This window comes from Opisthocomus hoazin, chromosome 8 (genome assembly GCF_030867145.1).
Source record: "Opisthocomus hoazin isolate bOpiHoa1 chromosome 8, bOpiHoa1.hap1, whole genome shotgun sequence".
NCBI classification, from domain to species: domain Eukaryota; kingdom Metazoa; phylum Chordata; class Aves; order Opisthocomiformes; family Opisthocomidae; genus Opisthocomus; species Opisthocomus hoazin.
Genome location: NC_134421.1, coordinates 26,147,903 through 26,171,554, shown reverse-complemented (window position 1 = coordinate 26,171,554; position 23,652 = coordinate 26,147,903). Strand labels below are relative to the sequence as shown.

Genomic DNA, 23,652 nt, shown 5'->3' with positions numbered 1-23,652 from the left:
GGAGGGAGGGAGCTTCGTCAGGAGGCGACGGCGGCACCGCCGTGACATCACCCCGCGGCTTATATAGTTGGGGAAGGGTCCGGGTCCCCTGCCTGGTGCCTGCGGCTGCCCGGCGGCGCGCGTGCCGAGGGCGCGGGGCGGCGCGGGGCTCTGTCTGTCTGTCTGTCTGTCTGTCTGTCTCTCTCCGTCTCTCCCCAGGATTTATGGACTTTACTTTCTAGAGGGCGGCGCAGCAAGGATGAGAGCCCAGCTGGTGTGCGTGGTGCTGCTGGCCTTGGCCTCCTGCAGCCTCTGCTCAGGTAAGCGCCCCCCCCCCCCCGCCGGCCCCCAGGTCCCTCGGGCCGGCCGGCGCGGGGCCGCCCCCGGAGCCCGGAGCGGGGCCGAGAGGACGGAGGCGAAGTTGCCTGGGGCTGCCGCGGCTGCAGCCGGCGGGCGCCGGGGAGCTGGCCCCGGGAAGGGGCTCCGGCCGGCCGCCGTTTTTCTGCCGCGCCCGTAACTTTCTCCCTTCCCGCAAACCGCTCCTCTGCGCAGCATCCCCGCCGTGCCGGGCAGCGTAGGCTGGTCTTCGGGAACTCAAACCCGTCTAGACCGTCTGCTCGGTTGTGCTGGCTCGTTCGTCCTTTACTGAATACCGCGTATTTCCAAACTCTCGCAGAAATCACAGCTTCTTCGGCTCGTATGAGTAGCTGCCATAATCCGAATCAACGTGAATATGTATGCACTTCAGTCGCTTTTTAGTGACAGAACTACGCTCTTAGTACTCGGGGGGGGGGGGGGGGGGAAGATTGCTAGCAACTGCTCTGTAATTATGACAAAAACTGCTGAATCAGATGCAGATCACACAATAGGAAGGTTAATGTAAGCGCGTTTCTACTCCAAGGCCAATTGGTTTAGCAAACTGAAAAAAAAGAGGATTATATCTTAAAATGCGTTGCCTGCTGTTTTGGGAAATGATGCCACTAAGCGTGTGTCATTTATGCCCTAAGTTTGTGACCAACAATAGGTATGGTGGCAATTAAACAGGTGCACACATGGAGGCATGAAGAAGAATAGGCTTCAAAATCCAGTCTTAACTGCCTTGCAAATTACTTTAGCTTTTAACTCCACAAAATTTAAAGAGTAAATCTGCAAGTAGCTGAATTTTTCAGCCTCAGTATTCAGGAGGACTCAGAATTCCTGATTCTCACTTTAGATGAAAGTTTCCAATTTGTATTTCCATGCAGAAGAAAAATGTAACACACATAATGCCTGCATTTTATCACAGTATGAACATAATCATTATTATAGAGAATAGGTGATCTAAATGAGAAGGCTTAATATTTGCTATTTTCTCCCCATGTATTTGAAGCTTTTCAAGAAATACTTGGCTAGTGTTTTCAGTGAGGCAGTTTCCGAAAGCCTGAATGAAAGCCCACTAAAGTAAAAAATTTAAGTGGAGGTTAAAATAGGCTCATAGAAACACCCAGAAATATATCTGTACATGTAACTGACATGATGGTTTATTTGCTTGAAAATTAGAAAATGTATTCAATGAGAAGTGTCATGGAGAAGCTTGTGGGAGGGGTCAAATCAGTTTTAACTAATATGGACAGCTAAAGAAAATGATCATTCATTTTACTTGTCTTTTGAAAATGTTTGCCCTCAGGAAAGAGTGTGTACCTGTAGAATGTAACTGTGATTATCACAGATTGTCACAAAGTGATTATATGAATTGAAGCTATGTTTCTTGTCAACAAGAAGTTAATCAAGAGGACATCAAACTGTGTGAAGTTTGCTCTGATTTGAACAATAACGTGTAACCAGACTTTTTATACGTGGCTCTCTGAGGGTCTGCTCTGTTTATGCTTTTGCTCTTTATGTGTCTCTTCCCTCCTGAATTGCCTGGATATGCTCGCTTCTCCTCCAAGCCTTGCTTTATTCTTCATGTGAGGAATCTTGAACAGCCTCCTAAATAATGTCCTCCAGACTTCTTTTCTCAATCAAAATGTTTCTTAATACCTACCTATCTTTCACAGCTGCAGCTGTCTTCCAGCCTTGATCATGTGGAAGCTATCTTCCATCCTCTATAGAATATAAAAATCAGGTGCTAACCAGACACAAGTCCTTTCATTGTCCTCAGCTACTATGACCGAGGACACCACAAATCGTGATGCTGTCACATGTGTTTTACTCACCCATTTGCAGGAGCTGCTGCTGTCAGCACAAATTGAGCTGCGGTGATCTTGTGCTGCCAGCAGAACTTTGGCTAATGGTGAAGTGTTCAAGAGATCAGGTAAAACTGACAACCAGTAGTGCTGAAAGGGCTGAAGAGCACTAGGTTGGAGACTAGTTGCTAGGGATTTGCTGCAATACTGACCTACAAACTAGTCTAATATTTTCAGTAACAACTTCAATGGAAAAAGTAAGAATGAATGAATGTAGTGTGCTAGTAATGCGAAGATGAACAGGAGCATCGCTACAGAGGAAGATTGGCATAACACACAGTTTTTGATGACCTGAATAATAGAAACGAGAAGCAGTGCAACAGTACAAAAAGCAATAGCTTAGGAAATAACAGAAGTTCCTATTAGAAGCTGCTTTTAACAGAAGCACAGCTGTTGGGAATGTCTGAGATAAAAGACTTGGTCAGATTATCTGACCTTATTTTTTATGAGATAACTGAAGTTTTTCAGCCGTGAAAGACAAACAAAATAAAAAAATGTGCAAGAGAGCTACTTCCCGTAGCTAACGGTAAGCATTAAGGTAGTTAAGTACTGAGGCTTCTGATCCATACTGTGCTATGCTGTGCTGTCTCGAGATCACATCAGGCACAGAGGAGGGCCGCTCTGATGAGGTGGGAAATACAAGGCTATTACAAGAATAGGGAAGAGTCTAATAGCTCTGGGCATAGCCTCTCAGTGAAGTATTTGTGGGATTTCCAGGGAAATGGTTTATGTCGAAAAGGCACAGCACACCCTAAAAATCTAATCTGGGAAGGTCTGTGATTGCTCTCAGGAAATACGTGAGTTGGGTAAATATTACAAAGAGAAAAGGTGTTATTTATGATGAAGAATGTTATATACAAACCATTAATAAATTTGTAATTAGAAATAGATTAGGCTTGAGATTAGAAGAAGGTGAGTAACCATTGCCAGTCTGGAATAATTCCCCAAGGAAGAAACACAGTGGTGGTGAGATCTTGTTATTAAGAAAGAACATGATTGGTTTTTAAGAGCATTATAACAGTTGGCTTCCTGGGCTAGCAGATATCTATGAAAGATTAGCACATATTTGTATAAAAGGTCCATTACAGTTTCATGTTCTGTGAAAGCTGGTGGCACAACGTGGTGATGATCCTTGAAACGAAGACACAGGCAAAATTGATCCACAGATTCTGTGGCAGAGTATTACGTTCCAACAGCACTGATCATTTTAATGAAAGTGGGATGTGACTTATATGAATATGGAGTAGATTTTGGTTTAGTTTGGCTTTAAGTAGAAGTAAGCGTGGTGTTTGGCTTTGGATTGCTGGTATTCCAGGAAAGCTAAAAGCCATGCGGAACTCTGAAGACTTAGCTGATTTCTGTATATATCTCATCTTTGAGCTGTGATTGCTGCTGTATTTTCCTTGTGATTCTGTACAGCACAAAGCAGAAAAGTTGATGGCAGTTTTCTCTTTCTACAGCAATTTTTAACATATTCACCAAATCACAGGTCTTGCAAGTCTGCTGAGCTATCAAAAGTCAATTAAATTAATAAAATCCTAAGACTTTCAGTCAGAATACTTTCTTTTGGTGTATGTATTGTCAAAAGATTGTTTCACAAACTGGTCAAGATCAATTCCCTCATACAAGTAAAAATTTTCTTAATTTAGCCAAGAAGAACCAAGACTCTTGTCAAGTAATCGTAAATGCCATTCACCTAAATACTTAGCTGCTACTTAACTAAATATTCCTTGAAAATAAATATCCTAAATCTTCTTCCAAAGTAAGCAGTGGTGACAAATAGTAATTATGAAAATCATATGGATTTTGAATGAAAAATGTTGTGGAAGTCTTCTTTACTGAAAGGGCTGCAGGTTAGTGGGCCTGTCTACCAGTGAACTGAGATTAACGAATCATTTCATTCACTCCAGTAAGCTTGCTTTAAAAAGGTAGTGAGCATCCATTTTAACATAATGTTGCTATTACCTGAAGACTCCTCACAGTCCCTCTAGATTGCTTTGTTGTGTTTGTATCTAAGTTGTTTGTTTGCTTTTGTTTGCTGCTTGTTTTTCAGAATTCATTGATATATCTAAATTCTGTATGCTGAATTGAAATGTCCATGATTTATGGTGAAATAATAAACATATGTTTCTGGTTTATTCCCAGATTCAGAAGAGGAAATGAAAGCGTTAGATGCAGATTTATTGACCAATATGTACACATCAAAGGTAATTATTTTTCCTCTTTTAGGTGTCGTGTAGGGAGCAAATGAATTCTCATTAGAAACCCAGAAGTCTTGCAGAAAGTAATAACCTATGGTCTAGACTGAAAAGTTCAGTGCTAGACATGACTTTGGTGTAAGATTTTCTGCAGTTCAAAGGAAATTTAAAGGTGTTGATGTGACACACTAGAAGTGCTCCTCACTCATAACACTGGTACTTCTATTAAACTGTCAAAACTTTGTTATGTGCAGAGATGTAAATTTATATGAGGAAATGTGTTTCCAATAGGATTATGCCTGATGAAAGCTAAATTAACCTTGAATCAAATCTGTAAATGCTGTTTTTACGCAGAAATTTTCCTATATGCATATAAAATTAAGACAGTCATAAAGCAAAAACTGTTAATACATATGCTGATTTTGATTTACGAATTTAATCACAGTGTTAGTACAGGAACATGGGGACATGACTATGAAAATATTCATCTGATAAATGACATTTCCTTGACAAGCTGCCAGACTGTGAGTGATGTACATGTCATTTAATACAAATAGACAAGAATTCAGTTCCAATCTGGTATTGACAAGGTGAAGCAGCAAGTGTTGCACATACGTGCATTCAACATTGTTATTTTCCATGAATGATCAACATTGTTATTTTCCATGAATGATCTAAAAAATATATACATCTAGTATTTCTTCAGCAACATATTAAAGAACAAATCCTGAAACAAGTCCTATGGGCTTAAGGTTGAATGTTTTAATTCTTTGTTCTAATGAAGTTCAAGTGGTGCTTAAATTTAATTGAAAATAAAATGAGAAATTAAAATTTTCCCAAGAAAAACCAACAACTAGTTGAAGGTGAAGGACAAAACCTGCCTGGAAGATTGCTGTATTTGCTGTTTGCATTTATTTGTGGTCTTTTTCACGTGATCCTTTGAATAGACTAGAATAAGGCCAGAAAATACATTGTTTTGATCTGGTCTGGCAGTTCATAGGTTCCCCAGTTCTTTACTGGCACGGTACTTAACCTTAGATGCCAAATAAACCAGTTTACCACTCACTTCTCTAAGGTACATAAAGTTTTAATAGATATTCTTCTCCTGAGACAATTTTAAGCATAGGAGGCTGACAAAAACAGTTCTGTCTCTGTGGCAAAACATAGTGTGCCCTGGGAGGAAACTCTGCAGCTATTGGCATTTCTGCTGGTGACTTTAATGGAACTGGGAACCTAACTTGTGCTTTTTCCTCCCTGTAAGCACAAGACACAATCTCAGGTAACTAAAAATGCGCAAATACAATGCACCGGTTAATAATGTAATGATGTTTGCCACAATACTCTTATATGTTGTTTTACATCATGTAGCTTGCTATTCAATTTCCTTATGATACATACCATAAGTCGAGTGACACATAAAGTTGACAGAAGCAGTAGATGCATGGTGGAGACATTGGTTTAATTCTACATTATGCTGCCTTAAATCACCATCTACAATTCATTAGTTCAGTATATATTGTCTCTTGACATCAAAGTAAGGCACGGTGGAATCATTAAAAAGTGTGCATAAATGCCTCTACAGGAGGCATACCAGTATTCCGTTCTTCATTACGTAAATGACAAATTATTTTTATTCTTTTCTGGTGTCCTCTGCTAGCTTGTAATCCTCATTAGAACAAAAGTATGGTTCTGGTGTGAGAGACAAATTTGAGGATGGTGTGTGTAACAGCTGTCTTGTATTGTGCCTGAGATATGGTTCCAGTTGAGGGCAATTACTCTTAAATTACATTAACCATCTAGTAAGCACAAGGGAAATCCAGTCATAGCATTAAGGTGGGGAAAAAAAGGAAAAAGATTTTATGAAACATGAGATCTAAAAATGCGGCAAAGTGGATTATCACTCATGGTTCTAGTATTTTGAGAGAAAAAAATCTTCCTAAGTAGGCACTTGTGAAGTATAGTATCAAGACCAGAGCTACGGTTTAGGCACACAGAATCACAGAATCACAGAATAGTAGGGGTTGGAAGGGACCACTGTGGGTCATCTAGTCCAACCCTCCTGTCGAAGCAGGGTCACCTACAGCAGGCTGTAGAGGACCTTGTCCAGGTGGGTCTTGAATATCTCCAGAGAAGGAGACTCCACAACCTTCCTGGGCAGCCTGTTCCAGTGCTCCGTCACCCTCAGAGGGAAGAAGCTCTTCCTCATGTTCAGACAGAACTTCCTGTGCCTCAGTTTGTGACCATTGCCCCTTGTCCTGTCACTGGGCACCACTGAAAAGAGCTTGGCCCCATCCTCCTGACACCCACCCTTCAGATATTTATAAGCATTTATTAGGTCCCCTCGCAGCCTTCTCTTCTTCAGGCTGAACAAGCCCAGCTCCCTCAGCCTCTCCTCGTAGGGGAGATGTTCCAGTCCCCTCATCATCCTTGTAGCCCTCCGCTGGACTCTTTCCAGTAGCTCTTCATCTTTCTTGAACTGGGGAGCCCAGAACTGGACAGAGTACTCCAGATGAGGCCTCACCAGGGCAGTGTAGAGGGGAAGGAGAACCTCCCTCGTCCTGCTGGCCACACTCTGCTTCATGCACCCCAGGATTCCACACACCTTTTGCAACATTCAGTAGTCTATCCAATATTATGGACAGAGTTACCATACGCTGTTGACTTCACAGACTGCTGTCCAGTGTCTACTGGCCCTTTTCAAACTGCTCATTAAGTCATCTATATGCTGTATCGCTCTCCCATCTTTAAAGAAGTATGTCCATCCTTACTACTACCTGTCTTCAACATTTAATACAGTTTATTACCCTTCCCTGCTGTTACATCTCAAAGAATGTATAGGGATCAAACAAGTCCCTAAAATGCTTTATCTGTCTTTCCCCTAAGATAAAATCCAAACAAACACTTGGAAGATCTGGTAAGAGAACACAACCTGAAGTGTCACAAATATGTGTACAGTTATGTGCTGTCTCTCTTTCGTATCTAATAGATAGCTCTATTCCCAGCTTCCTGAATGCTTGCCTGAAATGACCTCTTGCATGCAGAATGTCCTGAACTCAAACAAGACTGAGATGATGTTAGTTAAAGAAAAAAAAAAAAAAAAAGAAAAAACAGAAAAAAAAGTATTTCCTTGAAGAATATATTTTCACTGGAATGTACTCCACCTTTGGGATCCCCACTCACATTAATTTTCTGAAATCTTGGACCCTCTTACTGTTCTAGGATGCCTGTTACTGACTGTATGTGCCCAGACAGTTTAGCCACCTTGTTAGAGGCAGATGAGGTTACAGCTGCTTAGGAGTTACTGGCATGCTGATTCAGTCATCACATAAAAATTCATTACATTTACAGGCATTAGTATATACCATGGAAGAACTTGCACCGTAACAGAACTCAATACCGTATCTGCATGAAGACAGAGAGTATTTTTCTTATTTCTGCGGTTATGTTCTGGACAAAATTCAACTACTATTCCAAAAAGGAACCATAGAGATCCTGCATTACCTTGGGTTTTACTTGGTTGTGAATTTGGTTTTCATCTGCTTTTACTAGATAAAGAGAAGAATAGAAAAAGCAGAAAACTGAACTTTCTTGTTCTAAAAAAAGAAAAATGTTTGGTAGGTATGCGTTATACCGTAAGAATTCTCTGAAACAATCTATTAGGGGTATCATTCAACCAGAAATGGAAAGAAAAAGATATCATAGAATGGTAAGGGTTGGAAAGGACCTTAAAGATCATCTAGTTCCAGCCCCCCTGGCCATGAGCAGGGACATCTTCCACTAGACCAGGTTGCTCAGAGCTCCATCGAACCTGGCCTTGAACACTGCCAGGGAGGGGGCAGCCACAGCTTCTCTGGGCAACCTGTTCCAGTGCCTCATCACCCTCATGGTGAAGAATTTCTTCCTAATATCTAATCTAAATCTGCCCTCTTTTAATTTACAGCCATTCCGCCTTGTCCTGTCACTACACACCCTTGTAAAAAATCTCTCTCCAGCTTTCTTGTAGGGCCATTCAGGTACTGGAAGGCTGTCATAAGGTCTCCCCCTGGAGCCTTCTCTTCTCCAGGCTGAACAGCCCCAATATTGTTACAACTTGGGATTCTCTTTAATCTTTCATAGGACAAGCCTGTTGTCAAAGAAGGAAATATTCCCAAGCTCATTTCAGTTTCTTAGATGATTAAAATTCTCTTCCAAGACTTACGGGGTGTGGGAAACCGTATATATGAGTCTTATTTCAGAAGCATGTTCAACAATGGATCATATGCACTTCAGCATTAATAGCTTTTATATTCTGATTCATACTGTAGTCTCCTTTGTTCCTTCAGATCACTCCCAGATATTTTTCAAGTTAATCTTAAAAAAATTAGTTCTGTCTTGGCAGATATGGATTCCTTGATCTCTTGTGTAGGTGTTTTCCAAAACATGTCTTGAGCAACTGTGGCTGGTATTGTTTAGACCTGTGTGGGAAATATATCACACATTGGAAATGTACCTGAACATTTGGGTTATGGCCATCTTAAACTGTATTTTCACATATTTGTTTAGATTTAGCACCTCAGAGATTTCCCATAACCTATAAAACAAAGCTCTTTGATTGAATACTTGCTGTAGTAGTGAAGTAGAGCAGAAAAGTAACACGACTGCTCCGTTACATGACTGGACATGACCCTGGAGAGTGCCATGTTCAGTTAAAAAAAATATTTCACTCTTGGCTGAAGTTCTTGATGCTTTGTAGTCTCATTCTGTGAGCTGGCAGCAATGTAAGTCAGAAGCAGGTGTACCCAACTGAAAATACTTTGAGGTGATATATGTGTGGTATTAATGGGAATTAGACTCCCTTAACAAACGAAGCGTGCTTGTAGACAGCACTGCAATTTTTTTCCCTTAATCTTGTAAGTAGCAGCTAAGACCGATTTCATGTATTCAAGTATTTTACTAATATACAGAGGAAAGTTCCTTTAAACATAGACATGCATCAGGCTAACATAAAGAAGTAACTTTAGATCAAAAAGATTCTATAAATTATACAAGAAGGCATAACAAATTTCCCTGTCCTTTCCTCTTTTCTTCTGTTCCCATCCACTGGAATATTTTTGGTTTTTTTGAACTCGGAACTCTTACTTGCTCACGTAGCACTGCCGCTAGATTTTGTTCTTCATTGCAATTTAGCTGTTTTAGTGCTAGCTCAGATTTCTTTTGCATACCCAAGAGAGAGAGGTGCACTGAAAAGCCTACTCATGTGTCGTGAAAAGCTCTGTATTTTTACATTTCACAAATATTTTAAAACAGACCAAAGAAGATTTTGAAATTGCAGTGGACACTTGAACTTTTTGCTAGTTTAACTTCTGTTAATTAAATTAGACATTCTGCAAAGAGGTTAATTTTTGTTTTGAAACTGTCACATCTTTTCAAATAATTCGATAGACTGATTAGGGCACAACATATGAGCTCAAAGTAAACAATGCAGAACCAGTTTCAAGATTCTGAATAAGACTTGAGATTTGTTTTCTTAGCCTCAAAACAAAATACTCTTTTTTTTTTTTCCCCCCTAAGGCCTGTCAGGAATCTGAGAACACATGTTGATTTTATTAAAGGGGTAAATTACTCTCATTTTGAAAGGCATGCATATATCAGATGTACATTGGAGTAATGATTATGGCCAAAAGGGATTTTTTTTTGTAACTAATGCTAATAGTGATGCCAGCTTTTCTTGTTTCTTCCTCATTCCACTCCATTTTCTTTGTTTTCCCTCAAAAAATAATGAAATGTGGTGAATATGCATAAATCTTGCATACAATGCCCCTTTGTTAGGAAGGTGCTTTAAAGAAACAACAGATTATGCGATTACCTAATGTTCAGCTAAATAAGCACTGCATCCACACTCTTAATTAATGCTGTCAGTATGTAAAAGGCAATGTCTGTGTTAATGTAGGGCCTATATTTGACTTTGTACATCCAGGAAGAGAAGCAACTACATTTCAGTTCATAGGTAAAGTGTAATCCTAATATGCACAGCAAGAAAGCCCTTGCCAGTAATAAATAGGATTTTGCTATTTGGCTTTTCATTGGAGATTGCTCTGTCACCAGTTCTAGTTTAAGGAATCTAATTTCTATCCTCACCACTGAAAGGAATACAATTTTAAAGAAATAATAAGGGAGAACAGAGAAAGTGGCAAAGACATGAAAAGCAGTGAATGGGATAGGAATTAGGTTTTTCATTTACTTTTTTCTGTTGATAACCAAAACTAAAGAAGACTACTTCCACAGCTGCTTGGGAAGAAGAGTACGAGTAGAAAAGTAAAAATTTTTTTTTCTCAACTTTTTTTAAAAGGATTTAAAAGTTAAATAGCTCCTAAAGAATACAAAATACAGGAACAAGAAAAATTTGAGACAAACCATGGTGTAATTTCTGTATTTCTGTCTTTCTGTAACTTCTCTGAAAAGGTCCATTATGGACCACCTAAATACAGTTAGTCGGAGTTTTTCAGTCCAGTTGCCAAATCAGGAATACATTGTTTGCATAGTTGTGTTTCATCTTTGCTCTATCTTCATGTAAGCCCATGCACCTTTGCTTCACATCTCCCAGGCTCATGACTTTCCAGCATCCAAAACTCCTGGGGCTTACAGCTTCCATAACTTCAGACCGAGCCTCATCAGACAGCTTGCCCTGAAGCAGGGACTCCGTTCCTTTTCTCAGGGAATTTTGAAATGACCGGTATTTATTCTGAACTGGGGAGGAGCGTCTAGTTAACCACAGGCATCCACCTTGGATTCTAGTACTGGGAATTTGTCCAGTGGGTTTGACTCATTGTCCTGATTTACACCTGTGAATTTATATTATATTAATTTCCATCTGTGTTTCTGTTTGCACCTGTGCAGAATGACTATGAAATGCTACCATTCTGGTTTGGTAGCAGTTTAGTTTTTCATGGTGTATATCTACCTGGGGGGTAAGGCTGTGGGGAAGCAGACTTGGTGTGTTTAATAAATGACTTGTCCTAATTTCAGCAGTCTCTAATTATTGTCTAAAAGCTGAGCAGATGAAAAGTAGTTCAAACACACAAACTTATTCCTACCAAAATGTTTGAATGTCATACATTATTTCTAAAAAAAAAAGCCAAAATTGCAACGTGTTAAATAGTGGGTATTTGTATTTTCAGATTAACAGAGCAAAACTTCCTTACTGGAAAATGACCCTGCTAAATATCTGCAATCTTGTCAACAACATAAACAACCAAGTGGGGGAAACAGTAGAGGTAGATGAAGAGGATCTCATTTCAGGAAGGCAGTTCCCTGCTGCTCTGGATGGCTTCAGCTTGGAAGCGATGCTGACAGTATATCAACTCCAAAAAGTTTGCCACAGCAGAGCCTTTCAGCATTGGGAGGTAAAACAAACTGTCACAAATGCATGTTTCAACTGCTGTTAAACTCTCAGGCTCTGTTGGTAGTGACATTTTAAAATCCATATCCATGTAACCCCCCTCACATTGTCTGAGTTTTCCCTCCCTTTTCTATTTCCTCTGATACCTCTAATATGCCTCTTATTGAAAGAGTTGAGAATTAACGTAGTTTGTGATAAGCTGAGTGTCGGGTTTTTGTAACGACCCATGGAGAAATGAGAACTATTCTTAACTACATACTTTCTTCACTCTTTGTAGCTATTCCAAGGAACCAACCAACCAAACACATGAAAGTGAGCTCTGTGCCAGAACACAAAATTAATACCTGCTTAACAGACCTGAAGTTACTGCAGATTTATTGAGCCATAACTAAATGTAGGCAGAGTTCTGAAAACCCTTTTAAGGCCCTAAGGCAAACTGAATTCAAAATGCATGGACACATGCCCATGTGTACGTGTAATATTCCCAGGTACTCTGGGCTTCTTACCATTGCTAGGAAACCAGTAGCAGGGGAACTCTTGCTTTTCACTTCCCCACACCTAAAGAGGACCTTGGAGGTTGACAATGTGATTGTATGTATAGCTGTTCTTAAATAGCGACTGTTTATAGTCCATTTATGATATTTATCTTAGTGCTGTGATCACATAGAGGCACACTGGGTTCAATCCACTTGCGTTGTTATATCTTACACTAAAAGCTGTTTTGTGTAGCAAAAAAAGATATCTCAATATCACTACCCACTTTCCAGTAAACTCAATTTTTTCAGCTATTGCAGGTTTATGGACAGTCTGACCAAATCTTGATGCTCTTTTGTTTGGTGAATCACAGCTCTGTATTTGCAGGCTTATTCTCAATCCTTCGTATTATCTAGGATGGCTGGTACAACAGACTGCAACATCTTGGAGAACCAAAATTTTCTGAGGACTCACTCCATCAGTACATTTATTGCTGAAAAGGAGCTACCATAGAACTGACTATATTCATTAGCCCATATAGCTTAGTCACAGTTCCTTACTTTGCAGTTACACCACCTCTTGTGGTGGTTGGGAATCATCACTTCTAACAGTACTGCATGTGAAATTGAAAAAAAAAATTCCTCTCTCCACTTAGGAACACACTTACACAGTGCGGAGGTTTATAAGGCACAATGAAAGAAGAAGAGATAGAGCCAGAGGTAGAAGGATTGAAGAAGGCTTGAAATAAGCAATTTATGTAATGAAAGAAGTTCTTGCGTTCTTATTCATCCAGGATTGACTCTTAAGTCTGTTGGAACCATGAGAGTCTTTCCATTCATTTCAACAGAATTTAGATGAGCACTCATGTATTAAGTAAATAACTGAGTAACAGCATTTGATTGCTTAGGGAAATACTGAGGTGAGTATAAAAATGTTTTCAGTTTAATGCCTTTCAGCCAGGCAATAGAACGGTAATTAAACATGGAAGAAAGTGGTGAGAGAATGGATGAAACCTTAACAGATAAAGCAAAAACCAATCTGAAAAAAAAGTTAAAAACTCCAAGTAAAACTCAAAACACAGTTATATAAGAAATTTTGATTGTCAAAATTTTGGCTTTCTTGTGCTTTATGTCATTTCTTGTTAATTACACATTTAATTTTTTAGCTGTAGCAAGTTGCAGATTAAAATATTGCTCAAAAGCTGAAACCAGCAAGCAGTGGGTGTTTTAGGAGGTGTTTAGCCTAAATGAGTGATTACAGAGTGACAATCATTCGGAAGTTTTCAGTCAAATTGAGTTTTAGTCCAAGAAGGAAATGCCAGCTTCTCTCTCTAGTCAAAACCAATGATCTCATTTGTTTCAGTGGAATCTAAATATCACCTCTGTAGGATTCAGCTCAGCTCATCTTTAGCTTGATCTTTGTTTCATGTCTTCAGTTTTGGACTTTTTTTTTCTTTTTTTTAAACTCACAACTATTATAATAAAGATTTTCCTTGGTGGCAGATGAAATTCTGTAAAACTTTCTAGGAGTTTATAAACTTCATTATCAAAAAAAGCTGACAACATTGTGTGTCTTCTTGCATCCTACAGTTACTTCAGCAAGATGCTTTTGATCTAGACAACTCAAGCCAGGACAAGGAAATAATGAAAAGAAAAAATCCCTATATTCTGAAACGGCAGCTACATGTGAACAAAGCTAGAAGACCATACATACTCAAGAGAAGTTCTTATTACTGATGCAGCAGAAGAAAACAATGTATATTTAGTTTATAGGTAACTGTGCATTATGGTTATCTTATTTAAATCTAAGATCATACTTGTGTGAAAATACATTATGGAAAATCATCAAGATGATAACATAACTGTGTCTTTTTTTGCAATTGCTGTTTCTTGATTGTGATTTTTTTCCTACTTGAGATTAATTGGACCAATACATTTGCAAATAAATCTAGTTTCTAAGCATGATGTATTGTACGAAACTGAGATATCAAAGTATTTCCAACAATATTGTAGTCTTTTCCCATTTTATAAAGCACATGACATACAACAAGTAAATTGATATTGTTTGTAAACCCTGCTGAGGATCTTATAATTTCTTAGCGCAACACCTCAAATATATATATGCTTATAAAATTTTTGAATAATACACTATTCAGAACTGCACAATTTTTAATTTTATTTATTCAATTTCAAAGTTCAATTTATTAAGGATTAGGCCTAAGGAAGGAAGGAAATACTGCCAGTTAACTATTAAATGGCAGTTTCAAAATATGTATTTTAAATAACCTGCTTGTAAATGAATTTTAAGTTCTTGACTCCTAATGTGCCACTGAAGAGTCATAATTTAGGAAAACAATATATAAATGGGACTTTAACACTAGTGAGAACAAACCCAGATGTGCTTTGGAGTCTTCTGTATCACTGACTAAATAAGGAAAACAGTTTATTAAATCAGTGAAGGAATTTAAACTGTTTACCTAATTTATGAATGTTTAGGAAAAAAAAATAAAGACAAAAAAAAAGCTGATTCATGCTCCTGTGCTGTCACTGTTAAAGTCAAAATACCAGTCTGGTTACATTAAAAAACTGGGACAAATATTTGAAAGAAAAATTAAAATTAGAACATCTCAAACTTAGAATTAAAAGGCATTTCCTTTCCCTCCCTTGACACATTTGTAGTAACAACAGGTAGTTTCAGGGGTTAAAGACAGCCTTGGAAGCTGATGAAGAGAGAAGGTCCCAGCATGGAAAAAATTGTTCTCAAGCTGTGAGGTATCAAGTGCCACCTGAAATTTACACATTTTCCTGCTCTTGTGTTTACATGAGGCTCGGGATCTTAATGGTCCTGGGTTCCAGTCTGGAGGAAAGCAGTCTGAAAAAACTGGGGGTCACAACAACAGTCAAAATAGAAGGACAGTCCAAGACCCCTGAAGCCTGGATGCTCAGGCCAGGAGGCAAAAAATGGGACAGACATTGCTTTTGAAAAGTTACCTGTTTTCTGTTTGAGGTATTTCCTCAAAGCAATGCTATTCCAAGAAATTTCCAGAAAAAAAACACTCAGAGAATTTCCAGATGCCCTCACAGGTCAGATTTTCTGTCAACTATTATAAACATGTACAGGGATATGCATAGTAAAAACATACACATAGCAATGGTGATACCAACAGTGTTACATGGTGAGAGATGGTTTTTTTACAGTTAATTATATTTCCTTTTCTCACTGCAAATGTTATTAATCAGTTTATTTATTCAATAGCCACTAAATGCACATGGCTACAAGATATAACTGAGCACACACTAATTACTGTAATAATCGTTATGACTTGAATACAGCAAAGCACTTAAGCACAATTGGTCTGAATGCTTTAAATGCTTAATGTGCTTAAGGGCTTTGCTTAAATAAGGTTCTATAAGATTCATTTTTTTTTAATGAAACTGTTGTAGAATTAGACTGGAGACACAGTATGCTCTCAAGGGGCTGAGAAACATCCCCCTTTCCAACAAACCTACAAGCTCCCTAGTCCTATTATGGATACTCTAAATTCTAAATTACCTGTTGGTCTGAAATAACAAAGCAGAATACAGTTTGTTCCAAAATACACTGATAGCAATATATAAGGAAAAAAGAAAAGAAACTTCAGACCACTATTTCATGGGGAACACAGAAGAGTAAGACAAAAAGAAATAGGTTGCCATGATATTTTTCTCTTGTGTTCAGTGTAAGAGTATGAGTTTAAAAAAAGAAGTAGGTTAAGGTAATATGGTTGTCATCTGATGGAGAACATTAAATCTTTTGACAACAAAAGCACCCTTCTATGTTTCATTTTGGAGATGATTTAGATATTCAGAGTTATGGCAGAGGACCTCAAATGATGTTGATTAACTGTTCCACCCTTGTCTCGTGCTCCACACTGGAGTGGAACTTACCCTGAGACTGTGTACTCATTCCTTGCAGTGCAGAGTTAGCAGATTAGCCAGACTGACTGGCTGAAAATGGCTTAAAATAACCCGTTTCCTTTCAGCACGCTGTGAGTCCACACCCGGTCAGCTACTCTGTGTCACCGGAGGAGGCAGAGCTTAAAGTACGGCAGGACGTAGCTTGGTCAGTTATTCCCTCGCCTCTGATGGAGTTGTTTAGGGAGATGTCAGAAGAACGTTATCCAGAGTGAGAAACAGTCCTAACTAGACAAGGAAACAATATCCATAATTGTAACGTGGTCAGTAAACATACAAAAGGCAATGCTGGCATTTCAGCTTGCTGGTCATTGGTGAAAAGCAAGCACAGCAGCATTAAAATGCTAGAAAGCACACTTCAACCGTACGATTAAGCCAGATGCACAGAGCTGTTAAGAGGTATTTTGACGTCTGGGAGACCCTTATTTTCTTGAAATCGCCTGCCACTTCTAGCTGTTGCTACCTCCTGATGACCACACTGCTGTAGAATTGAAGCCTTCCCTCCTTTTTGGATGATGGCAGCAAAAAAATGGGCAGACTTATGCATATTTGTCTCTATTCCACACGTTCTGTCAGTGGAATCCTCAGGGTACCTGCCTTGGCCCTACCTGTACATTGCCTGCAATGTCAGTGAAGTATTTCCAGCGGCGAAGGGTCCTGAATGAAGTTCAAGGAGGCCCCTACAATTTGTAAACATTTGTAACTTCAGACAGATTTTCTTTTTTCTTTTTTTTTCTGCAGCTCATAATTACCTTAAGTTTAAAAATGTTGTTTTGAAGACCGTTAACTCAGATTTCTACCTTGGCTTAAAGAACTGCCTCTTGATATGGACAATTTTGTTTTATAAAGGCAATTACTGAGAGATTTGCTGTCGTTTTCTGTCTCCACGGAGGAGTACATTTTTCCTACATATTTCATGCTGATGTTTTTACAAAGTTCATAGATGAATAATTATAACAATTATTTGGACACTTAGTTATTTCTTATACTCCTAAAATATTAGCTATAGTTACACAGAGCAATTGCAGAAACCTGTCAGTTATTTCTAATGTAGAATTAAATGTAACTGAAATTTAATTTTATTTTTTATATTTTTAATAATTATCAGCCATAATCTTAAAAATGCCCTATACAAGAGAAGAAAAACATAGAGAAATGAGTAATTTTATCATCTCTGAATCATATATTTGTTAGTTTTTCTTTAAAAGAAACATAAGATATAATAGTTTCTGTTTTCAAGGTTAAATGTGGTGATGAAATAAGTCTTCAGCTTTCTAGAGTCTTGCTTGTGGTGTATTATAAAATTTGGTGTTTTCTCTCTTTTCTGTTATAAATCTAAACTTTGTTCTATGTTTTAGGTAAGAGTTTAATGAATGTGGTGTGAACAGAGTGGATGAAATGTGGAGTTTGCAGTTTAAAAGAGATTTAATTTTGCAATGTATGATTGTGGCTATGCCTCATACCCTGCTATTAACTAACACACAATGGACACATGAAAAATTGGTCTTGATCTTTATTGTTTTTTCCCCAAGATTAGTTATTAATTTGCACTATATGGTATCAAATTGAAGATGCAAGCCACCATTATAATGCTGGAGTGTAAGAGGGCAGAAAGAGGAGCAGGTTCTTCTGAAATTCCCCAAGGTTGCAGGCAGGTCATTGATGTTCTCCACATCCAAAGTATTGGACTGACTGAAGGCAGTCATAAAACAAGAGTTGCAGAGAACCTGCAAAATAAAAGTCAGAACTTGTACCTTGATGTCCACACAAGGCCTTCACAAGGAACCTGGGGAATGAGTTTTTTATTGCTACCAAATTCAAGCATTCAGAAGCTGGGAATGAGGCTGAAAAAACATGCAGATAAATAAATAGATACATGGGTAAATAAATAAATGAATAAATAGCCCTGACATCTAAATAAAGTAATAAATAGACATCAAATGATTTTTATTTCACTTTATTTACTGGACTGCCAGGCAGCATCTGAATCGTGCTTTTAAGCTTTGTCAACAAGAGGAGCTAAAACATAATTGTTCATTGCCACTGAAAATTGATATTCTCATCCAATCTCTTTAATCCAGCAGATGTCACATTAAGACAGACACAAAAGCACAACGTTGATGATCAGATTTCAAAACCTGTCAGATCCTGGATACTTGGATGGGTCTGACAGGCCCAATAATCAAACAGTGGGCTAGGAAGAACTTTGTGGTACCTTGTTACCAGGCAAGCTTTGGCTGGCCGAAAGACTCCACTGAGGTGGCAATACGGGGAAATGGCATGGGAGCCACCCAGGAACTTTTGGAGGGGTGTCAGCTATTCAGAAACATAAAGCCTTCAGGAGCTCTTAGTTGCTCATCTAAGGCTTGCTTTTTCCAAGTAGATGAAAGCATACAGCTGTTGTCTCAGGAGACTCCTCACATCCCCTCGTACAGAAGGAAAAAATGGGGCTATACACAACTGGACTTGAATTACCAAGGAATAGCATTTGTCTGTTTGAGCTCCCAGTGGGTCAAGTACCAGTCTGTTTTGTCTCAAAAGCTAAAGTGCAGTATTCGTCTGGAACCATTTTCAATCTTACTGTTGAAGTTCAGTTGTAGGAATCATTTGCAGGATATGTTTCTCTTATGTGTACATAAGGCGCTTCTCAGATAGTCTGCATATTGCTTTCAGAAATGACTGCCAGCAGCCTGAGGACCTCTGTTCAGATGTAGTGTCTAAGCTGCTTAACAAAGTGGTAACAGTATGTGAATGAAAAACTGCTGGGTTTGTACGTCAGTGAATCTGTTCTTGAGGGTAGACTGGAAACATCCTAAAAGACAATCTTGACATCATTATTGCAGCTTTTTCTGATACATTATTTAAAAATCCAAGCTGCATAACAGATTTTTGTAATCAAATATTTTAGAATTTAAGATATTTTTAACACTGTAAATATTTGACTAAAGGTCTAAAATAAATGTGTACACACACAAAAAAGAAAAAGAAAAAAGGGAGCTAGTATGTGCATTGTTTTCTTATGGAAAGTTGTCACAGAGCAATATGACTTGGGAATCATTTTGTCTGGAATGAATGCTGTGGTTCCTCCAAAATTTTTTTTCAAAACCATATTGTTTGTATGCATTTGAAGACAACTGTTCCTAGAATCTAATATCATAAAGCCTTTTATTAGGATGCGAAAAAATACATTTAGTTGATTCAATGCATAGTCCCTAAGGTTCAAAAACAATCCTCCTCATAAAAAAAAAAAAAAAGATTTCCTATTTTATAGCAGGTATAGAGAAGGTCTTAGAAAAAGCTTACTTAATAGTTCTTGCATGAATGAAATATCCTGGTTATTTTTGTGTATTACCAAATCCTTAAGGTAGTTGTGTAACCCATATACTGCAGCTGTTGTTGTGTTTTGGTATCTTATTTAATGATCTTTTAAATAAAGAGCTATTTGGAAGAGACAACGTGCCTTTTGTTCTGTTCAAAAAGAGGGAATCAAAAATAACACCACATGAAGCAAAGGTATATGTGTATGTATGCACGAATGAAGAGTTTATTCAAATTATTCTTGCATTTCACAGCAAATAAAGTATAATTTATTGGGATATGTAACTGCAGAATACTATGGTACTATGGTACTTTTGCCGTTTGCTGCAGAAATAGACAATAATGACACAAATTTCTAAATGATTGTCTTTAATATGCAGAAGGCACTGAAGTACTAAGATTGCAGCTGCTTTTGAAACTGAAATCCTTGGTGAATACTTAACTTTCATTCTCCTCAAAATTTTCCATTTACTAAAGGCAATTTTTTTCATTATAGTGAAGTTAAAAGTTACTATTCCAAGACCCTGCCTGTGGACAATGAGGGAGATATGAACATTATAATTTGTGTTTTTTTATAAATATTACATGTGCCTCCACTTTACCTTTGTGGTTTTACAGATTTCTGTGTTAGAGAGTTGAAACTGAAAGGGACTGTAAGAGAACAAGCAAATGGAAAAAAAAATACAGACAAATAAAGGACTTTTAGCGAGAAAATGTGGGAAGATGTTAACTGGGTATTCCTTCTTTGGCTCTGGGTATTCTGGGTATTCTTCTTTGGCTCCAACCAAAGAGCGTCAGAGCTGGCTGAGGCGTGGGTCGTGTATTCAGAGGGAGGGAGGGAGAAAGGGACCGGAAAGTCAGGGAGATAGGAGGAAAGGGAATCTAATACTGAGTTAAGTTATGCTAGGTTAGTATTAGTTGAGCACTAAAGCGTACTTTAGTAGGCTGTGTGAACTAGAAGACAGAATATTCTGAAACAAAGGGGAGTTCCCAGCAGAGGATAGTAAGGGCAACCAACTTGCCCCCATTCCCAGCACTTTCCTTGAATCAAGAAAAGCGGCTTGAAACAGAGGTTTCAAATTGATAGTTTTTAAGCTGAAGCTCTAACAACTAAAGAAAGCTGATCAGGAGAAGGAGAGAGTGGGTGACAAGGGTCAGGAATGACACCAGAGTCAGTTCAATCATTCAGTAGGCTGTGCAGAGCCAGGAATATCAGTACTCAGTAAGGCAGAAATACAGATTGCTGTTAATAGTTTAGGGTTATCAACACCAATCTGCCCAGGTTTGAGTCTGTCTCCCAGGCAAATTAGCACCATTTTCCCATGCTGGTCTCAGAATTAGAAGACATCATGATGGCATCCATGCTGGAGGCAAGGAAGATCTTTCAAGGGCTGTGAAAAAGAACAGAATAAAACTTCGCTCCAAGGAGCAGGCCTTATCATAAAGCAGCAGCTCATTTCATTCTTGAAAGGTAAGAAGAGACTTACATTTATAGGTGTGTATACATTGCACTGCTTATCGTCTCTACTCTATGTTCTTTTCCCTGGTAGTTTTTTTTTACCGTGGTGAGAACATTTATTACAATTTATGAAAGTATTGAAAAAAGAATGAATCTTTATGAATATAATTATTAATGTACCTTGATATTTTCCATCTCTGATCTACTCATTCTCAGCCACTATAGTACTAATTCTTTGTCCTACTTCAAATTCCTGTAACGTTATTTACTCTGATTCACTTGGCAAGTTACCTAATAGAGCTCAAATGAGTATTAGTGAAATATAAATAAAATATATATAGTGACTTTAGCATGTATTAAAAAAAGTTGTCAGAGAAAAATATTGAGTCATATATGAATTGACTTTTATCACATTTTACATGTATCCAGTTAAATTTTCAATTGAAAGCCTCAAATTCTACTAAAATTACATTAGTCAATAGTTATACAGATTACTTCTCTTCCCACTAGCTCTTAAATACAGATTTGTTACTTTCTCTTTGTATCGTTTGCGTCCAAGATGTATATATTGTTAAAACCAATATTTGCAGATTCAGAATTCAGATCTATTGCTTTGAATGTTGATATACAGCTTACCCAGAACCCCGTCACAATCCTCTGTATCATTCATACTCTGATAATCTTTCAGAAGTGTAGCAAAACATTCCTTTCAGAAAAATAACTGTCAACTAGCCATCTCTTTACATTCTTTACACCCCCAAAGAAACAAAGACAGACAGAAAGACTTGAAAGTAATTCCTTATTCCACAAAAGAGTTTTGAATTAGAGAAAACAGAATTAGAAAGTAATTTTGTATAGGCTTCATTATTGCTCATGATTGCAGTGGTAATAGATCAGATTTGATGGTTTCCCATGGGAATGAGATATTTTGAGCACTAGAAATACTGAAAACTAATATCTAACACTAACGTTTAACACTAACATCTGACACTATTTAACACTTGCATCGAGAAGATTACGCTATAAGGAAAATTCACCTTTGTTTAGAGGGTTTAAATATGATCTGTTTCCCTGTTTCTTTCTTCTATTGAAGTAATTACTTATTACTAAAATAAAGTATGGAAATTACTTTTTGAACAGTCTAAGGAATATGTTTTTTAAATAATTCTATATTATTTAGGACAATTAAGAAGACTGTTCTAGTACAAACTATGACTACATAATGAAAGCTTGACTGAAGTATTGCTGCACATGGACTAAGCTATCTTGCAAAGAATAAATTTAGTTATTCATAATGTTTTTTCTTTAGTAGTTTTGATCTTTTTTTTCTCTGTATTTCCATTCTTAGTCCGTTCTGTTCTTTTTACTCTACATGGCTCTGGTTTGTTGCTCTGTTTGTTGTTCACATAGCATGGTTTTACAACTGGAAGGAATACAGAAGGTCAAATGAGGGTATGTGGTTGCAGAAAACCCCAGTCCCTGCATTTTAGCAAAATGTGCAAGTCTTCAGGGTTCAAACCTGGATGATTTCTGCGTGGCCAGCACTCTAAGTCAGGTTTCCTTTGAATGTTGAGGACATCATAGAAAAAGAACAGTAAGATGTCTGTTGAGAACCCACTCACTGTGTCCAGAAACTGAAATGATCTGAGATCGCTGGTATGAGACTTCATGGAAAAAAATCTGTAAGCCTACATTTCTGAACCCTGTGTTTTCATGTCCTTTGGGGCAAAAAAATACTGATGAGAAACATCTGAATCTCTACAAAACTTCTCCTTCAGTGTAAGATCAAGGAGTGGCATTGGGAACCATAGCTTTTATCAAACAGACTTCACAGACAGAAGTTTAGAGAGAAACTCCAGAAATTTATATTCTCTTAAAGAAAGTAATGTAGAACTGGTCTTTGAAAAAAATAGATTTTCTTCATGTATCTAGCATAATTGTGGCAAATCAGACAGCCTACTTCAATGCGTGGTTCTCTGACCTCGTCCCGAAATCCATATTTCTGTGACCTGAATGGATACAGATTATAAACAAGATCTCTTCTGAGCATTCAACAAGGCAGAAGGCAAAAGAAGATATGCTGTGCTAAAACATTTTTGATGCCTTATTAGCAGCTTTCAGTGGTGTGTGAAGAAACATAATGTACTATTTGCACCACTTTCCAAGGCATGTCTTAATGTGAAAGAAGGAGCTGACATTTACTGTGAAAAGTAAAGTCTTTATTTAGATAGAGTGAGTGTTAAAATATCTGAAGCATGGTGCTTGTAAACCTGATTTCTGCTCACTTAAGCACTTCAGTGCTTTTCTGTTAGAAGTGCATCTGCCCCTTTGAGGATACTGAAAGTCTCTCTGACTCATCTTCCTCAGCTAAACTTTTACCCAACAAATGTGGTTGGCAACAGGTGTGAATGAGAAAGGATTGCTCAGATTCACTATTACAGATGCTCATGGAGACTGGTAATATAGAAAGCTAAATCTTACTAAAACAGTACAGTTTTGTATGACCAGATGAAAGGGTCTGGGGAAACAGGGAAAAGGTCAGATAAATGGACAGTATTTCTTTTGCTAATATGTAGGTACACATACACACAAGCACACACTTGTATATGAAGACAACGCGCACAATGTCCTCTGCCATATCTCTGTTAAGCTGTATCTCATCACAACA

General features: G+C 38.0%; 1 protein-coding gene across 1 annotated transcript; it reads left to right on the top strand.

Moving 5' to 3' along the window:
* Positions 1 to 31: 31 nt before the first annotated feature.
* Positions 32 to 17,111, top strand: NTS (neurotensin). Its single transcript, XM_075429004.1, has 4 exons — positions 32 to 299; positions 4,350 to 4,411; positions 11,560 to 11,784; positions 13,844 to 17,111. Exons 1-4 carry the CDS (start codon positions 239 to 241, stop codon positions 13,988 to 13,990), a joined length of 495 nt encoding a protein of 164 aa, XP_075285119.1. The 5' UTR covers positions 32 to 238; the 3' UTR covers positions 13,991 to 17,111.
* Positions 17,112 to 23,652: the final 6,541 nt, after the last annotated feature.